The 14468-nt window shown below is 39.7% G+C and overlaps 1 protein-coding gene across 1 annotated transcript in view; it reads left to right on the top strand.

Moving 5' to 3' along the window:
- LOC127844221 (WD repeat-containing protein 7-like) overlaps positions 1-14468 on the top strand; it is an 87842-nt gene that overhangs the window by 30502 nt on the left and 42872 nt on the right. Inside the window, 5 exon segments of the mRNA XM_052374283.1 lie at positions 1182-1356; positions 3976-4058; positions 6602-6758; positions 9307-9524; positions 10840-11035. Coding sequence (XP_052230243.1) covers positions 1182-1356; positions 3976-4058; positions 6602-6758; positions 9307-9524; positions 10840-11035 — 829 coding nt within the window.

Genomic DNA, 14468 nt, shown 5'->3' with positions numbered 1-14468 from the left:
CCATAACACCACGGTGATCTCTATAAGTCTTTGATACTTACTTCCCTATTCACAGAAATGACCCAGCCTCATTTTGAGTTTGACCTTTACAGTGACCTTATTTGGACTTTGGATAATTTAAATGGGCTGTTTCTCGGTAAAGTAGATTGCACCGTTTGATCTAGCAGCATGTGACACAGTCATTGTTCCCACCCAGTTAAACCTCAAATTTATGTTGACCTTAAATGGACTTGGAAAAATAGATTAATAAAATTAATCCATATTTGGCATGTTAAGTAGATTTTACCATTTATTCAAGCATGAAGATTACTGGCTACCATGAAGCCTCACTAAGGAGAAACAGGACTTAAAGTAGGTGCATAAAGTGTTGTCCCAGATTAGTCTGCACAGACCACACAGGCTAATCAGGGACAACACTTTCTGCTTCAATTAGAAAAGCAAAAAAATTGTGTAGCACAGGCTAATATGGGACGACACCTTACGCTCATGCATTTAGTCCTGTTTTCCAAAAGTGAGGCTTATTTTACAGTTTTTGCAAATGACCATTCCCAATCCACCAATGTCAGCAAAACTTGACCTTTGACCTTGTCTTTGTAATTGGTTAGTCTCAGTATACAAGGGGCTTTTTGTGTGTCAAACACCAAATCTTGTCAATTTTTGTTTGTATAGTTACATTCTTCAAAATATTTATAATTAATGTGTGAATCAGTGTTTCAATAAATGTCTTTTGATTTGATTTTGGCTGTGGGGCCTATTAAAATTCCAATTGTGATAAAATGTAGTCCACAAAACTTTCTATGCACTTGCTGATTAAGTACACAATTCTAAATTAATGTTTAAAATATAGGAATAATGAAACTGCAGCAACATAACAAGAGCACGTCTTTTAAATCAGTTTTGTTCTGGGAAATTTGGGCGTTAAGCATTTTTCTTAAAGTGTTACCTCATATTAGCCAATGCAGTCTGCACAGGGTAGTTAGAAACAACATTTACTGCCTAAACTGAATTTTTAGTTAAAAGATACCACCTTTTAACCAAAAAGTCCATTAAAGTAGAAAGTGTCGTCCCTGATTAGCCTGTGCAGACTGCACAGGAAAACCTGGTACAGCACTTTACATACATGCATTAAGCCCAGTTTTTCCAGAACAATACTCAAATAAGTGTCCTACGGTGTGTTTCAGACTTTGGCGTGTGCCCCAGCCATGTTGCTGCACGTGGACACGACACATGAGGGTCAGAAAACCAGCCTGCTACTGCGGGGGGACTCGGAGGGTCAGGTGGCCGTGTGGAAACTGCCAGACGTCTCTGAGAGACAGATGACTCTGGTGCGACAGGAGAGCTTTGACAGGCTGCCAGGTAAATTATTTTTAGGTGTATTATAGAGTGCTTTTCGTGGGGGGGAAAGCATTTTCGGCAGTTTACAGTTGTTCTCAGTTGACCTAGTTCAGTTTTGAAGTATAAGTCCAAATGATTGGCGAAATTATTTCTTTGATTTACTATATGATAATAACGCACAACCCATTTTATTTGACGATATAGCTGTAGATCCTGCTCCTAATACAATATCCCTTAATTCACCAATCATTTTATCAGAAGTCGAAGATGCCATTAGAAAACTGAAAAATGGCAAAAGCTGTGGTATAGACGACATCCCATCAGAATATTATAAATATACTTTTGACATTTTAGCACCATATCTTGTTAAGATTTTTAACAACATTTTTGAAACCAAAGAATTCCCGAATTCATGGGGGAAAAGTATTATCTGTCCTATTCATAAATCAGGACCAACACATATGCCAGAAAACTATCGTGGAATATCACTTACAAATACAATGTATAAAATCTTCACGGGTGTCATTAGTAAACGATTGTACGAATGGGCAGAAACCAACAATAAAATTGATGAATCACAGTCAGGTTTTCGTACTGGTTACTCAGCCATCGATAATATATTCTGTCTACAAGCTATAGCTAAAAAATATCTGTCAAAAAAAGGAGATAGATTTTATTGTTTATACATTGACTTCCGCATAGCCTTCGATAAAATTAATCATCATGTACTCTTCCAGTCCCTACAAAGAAAAGGCATACATGGAAATTTGTTTAATGTTTTACTTAATATGTATACATTGCTGTATTCATGCGTTAAAATTCAAAATACGAAAATTCAACCCGACGGACACTCTTTGTTTTCACATGTAAACATAACAGAATTTTTTAAATGCAATATTGGAACCCGGCAAGGTGTTAAAACAAGTCCAACGATTTTTACATTATTTATCGATGAATTATCTACAAAGTTACGAGAGAAATGTGGAAATGGAATATTCATTACTAATGAAATCCACGACATTATATGTCTAATGTTCGCCGATGATGTAGCTAGCTGTGCCGAAACAGTAATTAAATTACAACAGCAATTAAAGGTTATTTACGAAGTTTGTGCTTTAACTGGAATGGAAATTAATCTACAAAAAACAGAAATAATTGTTTTTAGGAACGGTGGACCTTTAAGGCATTACGAACATTGGAGTTTCCGGGGCACGCGAATAAATACTACATCTATTTATAAATACATGGGATTAATGTTTACACCGAACTTATCATGGAGCGCTACACATGAAAAACTAAGTGCACAAGCACAAAAAGCCATTTTTTCTATTTACAACTATAAAAAATCATTTGGGTATTTCCCGACTAAAGAATTATTTATATTGTTTGATAGTATGATCAAACCAATTCTATGTTATGGATCACAAATATGGGGTTACGAGTATATCGACTCAATTGAAGTTGTACATAACAAATTTTGTAAACCAATTTTGCATGTTAAAAAACCTACTAACACATGTCTTGTTCATGGTGAATGCGGAAGTCTCCCATTATGTGTTACCTACTTTGTCAATTTTATAAAATATTGGTGTACGTTACTAACTATGCCTAATCATAGATACCCTAAACAATGTTATATAATGTTAAAAGGGCTTGATGACTCCGGAAGGAAATGTTGGGCTTCAAAAGTCAAAACAATGCTATTTCGTTATGGATATGGAAATGTATGGATAAGTCAAGAAATTGGTGATGTTAATTTATTCATTAGACACTGTCGCCAACGTTTTATTGATTGTTATACTCAAAACTGGCAAAGTGATAAAAACAATTCTTCTCGCTGTCACCATTACATGTATTACAAAACAATGCTAAATACTGAAAGATATCTTACCCTAGAAAACATACCATATAAACATAAAATTGCATTTTCTAAATTTAGATGTTCTAATCACAAATTAAATATTGAAATTGGTAGACAATCAACTATCCCATTTGATTATAGACTATGTTATTTTTGTCTGGATAACAATAATATACGTGTTATTGATTGTGAATTTCATGCATTTTTATATTGTTTTAAACACAGAGACATCAGTACCCAATATCTTTTTAATTGGTACCATGGGGGATGTTCAATATCTGATTTTAATTCATTAATGGGATCAAATAATGATGAAAGTATCCATGAAGTCGCAAGTTTTGCATACCATCTGTTAAACAACATCAATTCATAACTTTGTATTTATATGTATATCTACATGTGAAACTACATCAATTTGTATGTATTTATATATTTATCTAAAAATGTATAATTAAATATGGATAGAAATAGTTACAAGGCAACTATGTGATTGTTTAAAATTTGTGTATATTGTGTATTTTTTGGCCGGTGGCCTGCATTTACTTCAATAAAATTGTTTGAGTTTGAGTTTTGACTGTATTCTCAATCAGTTGTTTTCTGGTTGATTTGAGTGCACTGATAGCTAAGGTTACTCCCTGACATCGGACACATTGTATATTGTATTTTATTCACCGAGCTGATTTGTGCAGCTGATTTATTACTTTTGTAAATTAATGTTTGTTACCATGTCAGTAGAGGACTGTGTCATGGTTTTCACATTGACACTTGCTTTATTACAGTGTTGAGACCCAAGTGCACACGCAGTTTGCAGCAAGTCTGGGACTCAATCAAGCCAGCTCCTGTTGGAATATTGGATGGATTTGTAAGACACATTCCCATTGAGTATCACTCCGGGAAAATGGGGCTTAACACATGTGTGTATTGTTGTCCCACATGAGCCTGTGCAGTCCACACATGTGTGTATTGTTGTCCCACATGAGCCTGTGCAGTCCACACATGTGTGTATTGTTGTCCCACATGAGCCTGTGCAGTCCACACATGTGTGTATTGTTGTCCCACATGAGCCTGTGCAGTCCACACATGTGTGTATTGTTGTCCCACATGAGCCTGTGCAGTCCACACATGTGTGTATTGTTGTCCCACATGAGCCTGTGCAGTCCACACATGTGTGTATTGTTGTCCCACATGAGCCTGTGCAGTCCGCACAATCTATCGGGGACTACACTTTGCGCCTAATTTTGGCTAAGAAGAGACTTTCTTCAAACACCAAATATGGTAAAGCAAAAGTTGTGCAGATTGCATAGGCTTATCTAGGACCATCTGTATGCATTGAGCCCCGTATTCCAAGAGCGAGGTTCAATTCTTTAACTGGTTTTTGAATATGTCTGATTATGCAAAATATTTGTGGCACTGCCTTTATTAGCTTGTTGGTTTAAACATTCTCCACTCAACAAACACAATGATTTCACATACCCTTGCAATAATTAAGCTCCTAATTTCAATGTTTCTTACTAAGCCTTATTCCACTGACTCTCCCTCTACCATACAGACTAAGCTTCATTGTCTGTATATGACTGACTCTCCCTCTACCATACAGACTAAGCTTCATTGTCTGTATATGACTGACTCTCCCTCTACCATACAGACTAAGCTTCATTGTCTGTATATGACTGACTCTCCCTCTACCATACAGACTAAGCTTCATTGTCTGTATATGACTGACTCTCCCTCTACCATACAGACTAAGCTTCATTGTCTGTATATGACTGACTCTCCCTCTACCATACAGACTAAGCTTCATTGTCTGTATATGACTGACTCTCCCTCTACCATACAGACTAAGCTTCATTGTCTGTATATGTCTGACTCTCCCTCTACCATACAGACTAAGCTTCATTGTCTGTATATGACTGACTCTCCCTCTACCAGACAGACTAAGCTTCATTCTCTTTATATGACTGACTCTCCCTCTACCATACAGACTAAGCTTCATTCTCTGTATATGACTGACTCTCCCTCTACCATACAGACTAAGCTTCATTGTCTGTATATGACTGACTCTATCTCTACCATACAGACTAAGCTTCATTGTCTGTATATGACTGACTCTCCCTCTACCATACAGACTAAGCTTCATTGTCTGTATATGTCTGACTCTCCCTCTACCATACAGACTAAGCTTCATTGTCTGTATATGACTGACTCTATCTCTACCATACAGACTAAGCTTCACTGTCTGTATATGTCTAAATGTATCTCTATCTACCATACAGACTAAGCTTCATTCTCTGTATATGACTGACTCTCCCTCTACCATACAGACTAAGCTTCACTGTCTGTATATGTCTAAATGTATCTCTATCTACCATACAGACTAAGCTTCATTGTCTGTATATGTCTGACTCTCCCTCTACCATACAGACTAAGCTTCATTGTCTGTATATGACTGACTCTCCCTCTACCATACAGACTAAGCTTCATTGTCTGTATATGTCTAAATGTATCTCTATCTTCCATACAGACTAAGCTTCATTCTCTGTATATGACTGACTTTCCCTCTACCATACAGACTAAGCTTCATTGTCTGTATATGTCTCACTCTCCCTCTACCATACAGACTAAGCTTCATTGTCTGTATATGACTGACTCTCCCTCTACCATACAGACTAAGCTTCATTGTCTGTATATGTCTAAATGTATCTCTATCTACCATACAGACTAAGCTTCATTGTCTGTATAAGTCTGACTCTCCCTCTAACATACAGACTAAGCTTCATTCTCTGTATATGACTGACTCTCCCTCTACCATACAGACTAAGCTTCATTGTCTGTATATGTCTAAATGTATCTCTATCTACCATACAGACTAAGCTTCATTCTCTGTATATGACTGACTCTCCCTCTACCATACAGACTAAGCTTCATTCTCTGTATATGACTGACTTTCCCTCTACCATACAGACTAAGCTTCATTGTCTGTATATGTCTCACTCTCCCTCTACCATACAGACTAAGCTTCATTGTCTGTATATGACTGACTCTCCCTCTACCATACAGACTAAGCTTCATTGTCTGTATATGTCTGACTCTCCCTCTACCATACAGACTAAGCTTCATTGTCTGTATATGATTGACTCTCCCTCTACCATACAGACTAAGCTTCATTGTCTGTATATGTCTAAATGTATCTCTATCTACCATACAGACTAAGCTTCATTGTCTGTATATGTCTGACTCTCCCTCTAACATACAGACTAAGCTTCATTCTCTGTATATGACTGACTCTCCCTCTACCATACAGACTAAGCTTCATTCTCTGTATATGTCTTAATGTATCTCTATCTACCATACAGACTTAGCTTCATTGCCTGTATATGACTGACTGTCTCTCCCTCTCCCACACAGAAAGAGGTGTTAGACGGAGCAGAGATCACAGCCTCTGTGTACATCCCCTCCCAGGGACGCCTAGTGTGTGGACGCACTAACGGATCTCTCATGATCCTGCCTGCGACCCAGTGTATAGCTCTACAGCTGCTTGCTAGTCAGACCCTCTCTCATGACAGTAAGTAACATTCACTGTGTTGTTCTTTTGTTTTTTATACAATGTATGATTCAGCAAGATGAAGTTCATAGTCTGATTGATTTTCATTAAACTTAAATGTCCTATTATTAAAATGTTATGCTGGCAGTGTTTGCAAAAAATCTCAAATTTATAACTAGTGGGCAGTTGGTTGGCACTACAACACCATAAACTTTTTTTATTTCAAGTTTTGTGTTCCTGTCATATTTTCCTATAATTTATATTTTGTATTCCTGTCGTATTTTCTGCATTTTTTGGAAATCTTCATAAAGATTTGCACAAATGTTCCTTGGCACATCTTTTACTAAACGTGTACATATGGCTCCACTTCATAGCTCAATATGGCCACCCAAGCTGAATACAGAGATATGGTTATTCACCATTTATTCCTTACCCTTTGGATAGATAATGGTTGTTTAATAAGTGCACACATAAGTTTGCAATGTTGTTTTTTGCCAAATTATTCAAAATTAACAAAATGGCTGCTTTAGCAAAAAATTTAAATATAATTTCCAGTCTTCAAGCAAATATACTCACATATTCCTTGGAGGGTCTCCTACCAAAGATTTTTGTGTGTTTCCGCTTCACTGCACAAGATTTCTGCAATAGCTACCTATAGAAATGTGACTGAAGCCATTTTCTTCTGCTTCTAACAATTTCACACACATTTTCATTTGATGGTCCTTTGCCCAAATTATTCTAAAAAGTTTACTCCATTACATAGTATATCAGCTTGAGCTAAAAATAGAATGTGTCTCTTACAGAGAATGTAAGGCAATATTTACTTCTGATCGGAACGTAAGATATTCAAATAATTTTACACATGTTCATTAGCCAGTGATTTTTTTTTTCAAAATTTTGGAAAAAATATGGTGTTTTTACCAAAATTGGGAAATAAGTGTTGTTGTTATGCTTACAAATGCTTCAATATAGACAATAAACGTGTTTTCAATATAATAATAAATAAGGTTCAACTCAAAGAGCTGGATAGGAGATTAACTAAATGTTGAGATCTAAAAAAATATAAATTTATTTGTGTATTTGTTCCATTGGGAATGTGGTCAAATACCAGCCCCGAATTTGAACAAAAAAATCCCTGTTAGGCAATCTTCTTCCAATTTTTAGTGTCTTACCAGTGAAACATAAGAGGGACTTACGGTTTGCACTCTGTGTGTCTGTCAGTCTGTCACACTTTTCTGGATCCTTGATAACTATATATTTTTTCATGAAACTTGAAACATGGACAGATTGCAATATGGAGATTATGAACGTCATTTCATTTTGTTCCTACGTGAAGAATTCTGGTTGCTATGGCAACAAATAGACTAGAAATATTGCTGAAAAATGGTGGATCCTGCTATACCTTTCATAAAAGTTCTTCATATTTTTTCATGTAACTTGAAACATGGATAGATGGCAATATGGAAATGATGCACGTCATTTCATTTTGTTCCTATGTCAAGAATTCTGGTTTCTATGGCATCAAATAAACTACAAATATTGCTGAAAATGGTGGATCCTGCATAGGTAGGGGACTTTTTATGTCTCCCAGTATATACTGGGGGACTTATGGTTTTTGCCTGGTCTGTTGATCTGTTTGTTGGTTTGCGTCCAACTTAAGCATTTGCCATAACTTTTCAATATTGAATATAGCAACTTCATATTTGGCATGCATGTGTATCTCATTGAGCTGCACATTTTGAGTGGTGAAAGGGCAAGGTCATCATTCAAGGTCAAAGGTCTAATATATACGTCAAAATTGTCAAACTTTAACATTTGCAATAACTTTGGCAATATTGAAGATAGCAACTTCATATTTGGCATGCATGTGTATCTCATGGAGCTGCACAATTTGAGTGATGAAAGGTCTAGATCATCCTTCAAGGTCAAAGGTCATATATATTGAGGGGACATAGTGTTTCACAAACACATCTTGTATTGCTTGGCAATAGTCTTGTTTTATTAGCTTTACTGATAATGACAAAACTTAAATTTGTATTCAGGCCTTGTACATACTGAATATCAATTGTCCATACCTTTTTTCATCAGCCAGACTCCCGCATTGGAAATATAGAAACAAGCTTAAGTTGTTTTCTCTTGTATCATACTGTAACACAAGTAAAGATGTAGCAGTTTAGTGACATCATGTTTTTCAATTGGGTTTTTTTTGGTCAAAATAAATGGTAGAAATTTATATGAAAAGAACTATATAAGTAAATGTGAAAATAGTATTTTTGTTAATCAGCATATCATGAACATGTAAATAATGGTATTATTGCTTTCCATTTAAACAGAACAAATATTTTATTCAATTTAGCATATTACAGCAAATGGTGATCCATATTATAAGACATTTATACATGGGTGAAAAAAAATAGCAATAAAGATAATAATGCACTATACGTTACTGTGTTGTGTGTTAATATAAACAACAAATTTAGTATATTAACCACATATTAACAAAATATACCAACAATCAGTGGAAACAGGCATAATATATAATTAAAGAAAATAATGTTTAACACTTCAGAAATAAAGTTACTTCGCTTGGAAGGCCATGATGGTAAAGTTAACTGTCTACTGTACCCATTCAACGAGAGCACCCGCTATGACCCACGTCATCTGCTGTCAGGTGGCGCTGACTTCTCTGTGATTCTGTGGGACATCCAGGACGGCATCAATCTGCACAGGTTCACTGTGCATGGAGGGGAGATCAGTCAGCTCATTGTGCCTCCTGGGAACTGCAATGTGAGTAGCTTCCCCTTAAATATGCGCCCTACTCTGGAAAAATTGGGCATAATATGTGTGCCTGTGCAGTCGGCACTTGCTCATCAGAAATTACACTTAAGTCTTAAAATGGATTAACATGAAGAAGACAATAATTTATTCCTTCAAACTAAAGTGTTGTCACTGATTATCCTGTGTGGACTGCGTCGGCTTATATGAGACAACACTTTACTCATATGCATTAAGCCCTGTTTTCCCAGAGCAAGGTACATATGTATTTCAAGGACCAACATACGCGATGTAATGATGTAGTTTTGTTTTGTTTTTTATTATGCCCCTTTCGAAGAAAAGGGGGTATATAGTTTTCGCACTGTCCGTCAGTCTGTCTGTCAGTCTGTCACACTGTTCCTGTCCGCTCTCTAATTCAAATAGTTTTTTTTATAGATCTTAACCAAACTTGGTCAGAAGTTGTATCTAGACAATATCTAGGTCAAGTTTGAATATGGGTCATGCAGGGTCAAAAACTAGGTCACGGGGTCATTTAGTGCATTTCAAGGATTTAGCATGGTGTCCGCTCTCTAATTGAAGAAGTTTTCATCTGATCTCTACCAAACTTGGTCAGAAGTTGTATCTAGACAATATCTAGGTCAAGTTTGAATATGGGTCATGCCGGGTCAGAAACTAGGTCAAGGGGTCACTTAGAGCATTTCAAGAAATTTGCATGGTGTCCGCTCTCTAGTTTATGTAGCTTTCTGATTTATTTTCATATTCTATGACATTTTTATGCCCTCAAAGGAGGGCATATAGTGATCGGACCGTCTGTCCGTCTGTCTGTCACACTTGCGTTAAGATTTTGAAAAATGCTCATAACTTCTATGTCGCTTCAGATAGCAATTTCATATTTGGCATGCATGTGTATATGGACAAGGCCTTTCCATATGCACACAAATTTTGACCCCTGTGACCTTGACCTTGAATTTAGGGTCCGCGTTTAAGTTTCGAAATCTGTGTTTAGGTTTAGAAAAAAGCTCATAACTTCTACCAAGCGTTTATAGGAGGCATTAGTCATCCTATGGTGACAGCTCTTGTTAGAAAGAAGTACCTGTATCTTCTTGGCGTAAATCCAGTGTGTGGATACACCACTTTTCTCACGTGCATTATTTCCTGTGTATTTCCGTTCCAACATATACAGTGAAATGATGTATTTTTGTTGATTTTTTAGCATTTTACATACATTCTGACATGCATCTGTTATCCGTGGCAGACCACTTACAAAGATTCATGGTTCAAATGTATAATAACAATTACTTATTATTCCGTGCCTTTCACGTTGCAGGTGAGGATCCTGACATGTGTCTGCTCGGTGGCTGCAGACCACTCTGTGTCCCTGCTGAGTGTCAAGGAGAGGAAGTGTGTGATGCTCGCCTCGAGGCACCTGTTTCCTGTGCAGTGTATCCGATGGCGACCTCTCGATGACTTCATGGTGGTCAGCTGCTCGGACGGGACAGTGTATGTCTGGCAGATGGAGACAGGTACAGTGATAGCCGCTGTACAGTGTACAGTGATAGGAGCTGTACGGTGAACAGTGATAGGGGCTGTTCAGTGTACAGTGATAGGGGCTGTACAGTGAACAGTGATAGGGGTTGTACAGTGTACAGTGATAGGGGCTGTACAGTGTACAGTGATAGGGGCTGTACAGTGTACAGTGATAGGGGCTGTACAGTGTACAGTGATAGGGGCTGAACAGTGATAAGGGCTGTACAGGCACAGTGATAAGGGATGTACAGGTACAGTGATAGGGGCTGTACAGTGTACAGTGATAGGGGCTGTACAGTGATAAGGGCTGTACAGTGAACAGTGATAGGGGCTGTTCAGGTACAGTGATAGGGGCTGTAGAGGTGCAATGATAGGGGCTGTACAGGTATGTACAGATACAGTGGTATGGGCTGTACAGTGTACAGTGATAGGGGCTGTACAGTGTACAGTGGTATGGGCTGTACAGTGATAGGGGCTGCTCAGTGTACAGTGATAGGGGCTGCACAGTGTACAGTGATAGGGGCTGTACTGTAATAGGGGCTGTACAGGCACAGTTATAAGGGCTGTACAGGTACAGTGATAGGGGCTGTACAGTGTACAGTGAAAGGGGCTGTACAGTGATAGGGGCTGTACAGGTACAGTGATAGGGGCTGTACAGGTACAGTGATAGGGTTTGTACAGTGCACAGTGATAGGGGCTGTACAGGTACAGTGATAGGGGCTGTACAGAATAATGTCTGTACAGGTACAGTGATAGGGGCTGTACAGGTGTGGTGATAGGGGCTGTACAGGTACAGTGATAGGGGCTGTACAGGTACAGTGAAAGGGGCTGTACAGTGTACAGTGAAAGGGGCTGTACAGTGTACAGTGATAGGGGCTCTACAGGCACAGTGATAGGGGCTGTACAGGTACAGTGATAGGGGCTGTACAGGTACAGTGATAGGGGCTGTACAGGTACAGTGATAGGGGCTGTAGAGGTACAGTGATAGGGGCTGTACAGGTACAGTGATAGGGGCTGTACAGGTACAGTGATAGGGGCTGTACAGGTACATTGATAGGGGCTGTACAGGTACATTGATAGGGGCTGTACAGGCACAGTGATAGGGGCTGTACAGGTACAGTGATAGGGGCTGTAGAGGTACAGTGATATGGGCTGTACAGTGTACAGTGAAAGGGGCTGTACAGGTACAGTGATAGGGGCTGTACAGGTATAGTGATAGGGGCTGTAGAGGTACAGTGATAGGGGCTGTACAGGTATTTACAGATACAGTAATAGGGGCTGTACAGTGTACAGTGATAGGGGCTGTACAGGTATGGTGATAGGGGCTGTAGAGGTACAGTGATAGGCGCTGTACAGGTACAGTGATATGGGCTGTACAGTGTACAGTGAAAGGGGCTGTACAGTGTACAGTGATAAGGGCTGTACAGGTACAGTGATAGGGGCTGTACAGGTATAGTGATAGGGGCTGTAGAGGTACAGTGATAGGGGCTGTACAGGTATTTACAGATACAGTAATAGGGGCTGTACAGTGTACAGTGATAGGGGCGGTACAGTAATAGGAGCTGTACGGTGTACAGTGATAGGGGCTGTTCAGTGTACAGTGATTGGGGCTGTACAGTGATAGGGGCTGTACAGTGTACAGTGATAGAGGCTGTACAGTGTAATATGATAGGGGCTGTACAGTGTACAGTGATAGGGGCTGTACATTGTACAGTAATAGGGGCTGTACAATGATAGGGGCTGTACAGGTACAGTGATAGGGGCTGTACAGGTACAGTGATAGGGGCTGTAGAGGTATGTACATATACAGTGATAGGGGCTGTACAGTGTACAGTGATAGGGCTGTACAGTGTTCAGTAAAAGGGGGTGTACAGTGTTAGGGGCTGAACGGGCACAGTGATAAGGGCTGTTCAGGTACAGTGATAGGGGCTGTACAGTGTACAGTGATAGGGGCTGTACAGTGTACAGTGATAGGGGATGTACAGTGTACAGTGATATGGGCTGTACAGTGTACAGTGATATGGGCTGTACAGGTACAATGATAGGGTTTGTACAGTGTACAGTGATAGGGGCTGTACCGGTACAGTGATAGGGACCTTACAGTGTTCAGTGATAGGGGCTGTACAGGTATAGTGATAGGGGCTGTACAGGTACAGTGATAGGGGCTGTACAGTGTACAGTGATAGGGGCTGTACAGTGTACAGTGATATGGGCTGTAGAGTGTACAGTGATAGGGGCTGTACAGGTACAGTGATAGGGGCTGTACAGTGCACAGTGATAGGGGCTGTACAGTGAACAGTGATATGGGCTGTACAGTGTACAGTGATAGGGGCTGTACAGTGTATAGTTATAGGCGACTGTACAGGTACAGTGATAGGGGCTTGACAGGTACAGTGATAGGGGCTGTAGAGGTACAGTCATAGGGGCTGTACATGTATGTACAGATACAGTGATAGGGGCTGTACAGTGTACAGTGATAGGGGCTGTACAGTGTACAGTGATAGGGGCTGTACAGGCACAGTGATAGGGGCTGTACAGGCACAGTGATAATGGTTTTACAGGTACAGTGAAAGGGGCTGTACAGGCACAGTGATAATGGTTTTACAGGTACAGTGAAAGGGGCTGTACAGGTACAGTGATTGGGGCTGCACAGGTACAGTGATAGGGTTTGTACAGAATAATGTCTGTACAGGTACAGTGATAGGGGCTGTACAGTGTACAGTGATAGGGGCTGTACAGAATAATGTCTGTACAGTGTACAGTGATAGGGTTTGTACAGTGTACAGTGATAGGGGCTGTTCAGGTACAGTGATAAGGGCTGTAGAGTGTACAGTGATAGGGGCTGTACAGAATAATGTCTGTACAGGTACAGTGATAGGGGCTGTACAGTGTACAGTGATAGGGGCTGTACAGAATAATGTCTGTACAGTGTACAGTGATAGGGTTTGTACAGTGTACAGTGATAGGGGCTGTACAGGTACAGTGATAGGGGCTGTACAGGTACAGTGATAGGGGCTGTACAGTGCACAGTGATAGAGGCTGTACAGTGAACAGTGATATGGGCTGTACAGTGTACAGTGATAGGGGCTGTACAGGTACAGTGATAGGGGCTGTACAGGTACAGTGATAGGGGCTGTACAGGTACAGTGATAGGGGCTGTACAGAATAATGTCTGTACAGGTACAGTGATAGGGGCTGTACAGGTGTGGTGATAGGGGCTGTACAGTGTACAGTGATAAGGGCTGTACAGGTGTAGTGATAGGGGCTGTACAGGGACAGTGATAGGGGCTGTACAGGTACAGTGATAGGGGCTGTACAGGTATGTGCAGATACAGTGATAGGGGCTGTACAGGTACAGTGATAGGGGCGGTACAGTGATAAGGGCTGTACAGGTACAGTGATAGCCGCTGTTCAGATACAGTAATAGGG

The sequence above is a fragment of the Dreissena polymorpha genome, chromosome 9 (genome assembly GCF_020536995.1).
Source record: "Dreissena polymorpha isolate Duluth1 chromosome 9, UMN_Dpol_1.0, whole genome shotgun sequence".
Taxonomy (NCBI): Eukaryota; Metazoa; Mollusca; class Bivalvia; order Myida; family Dreissenidae; genus Dreissena; species Dreissena polymorpha.
This window is presented reverse-complemented; position numbering and strand designations above follow the sequence as displayed.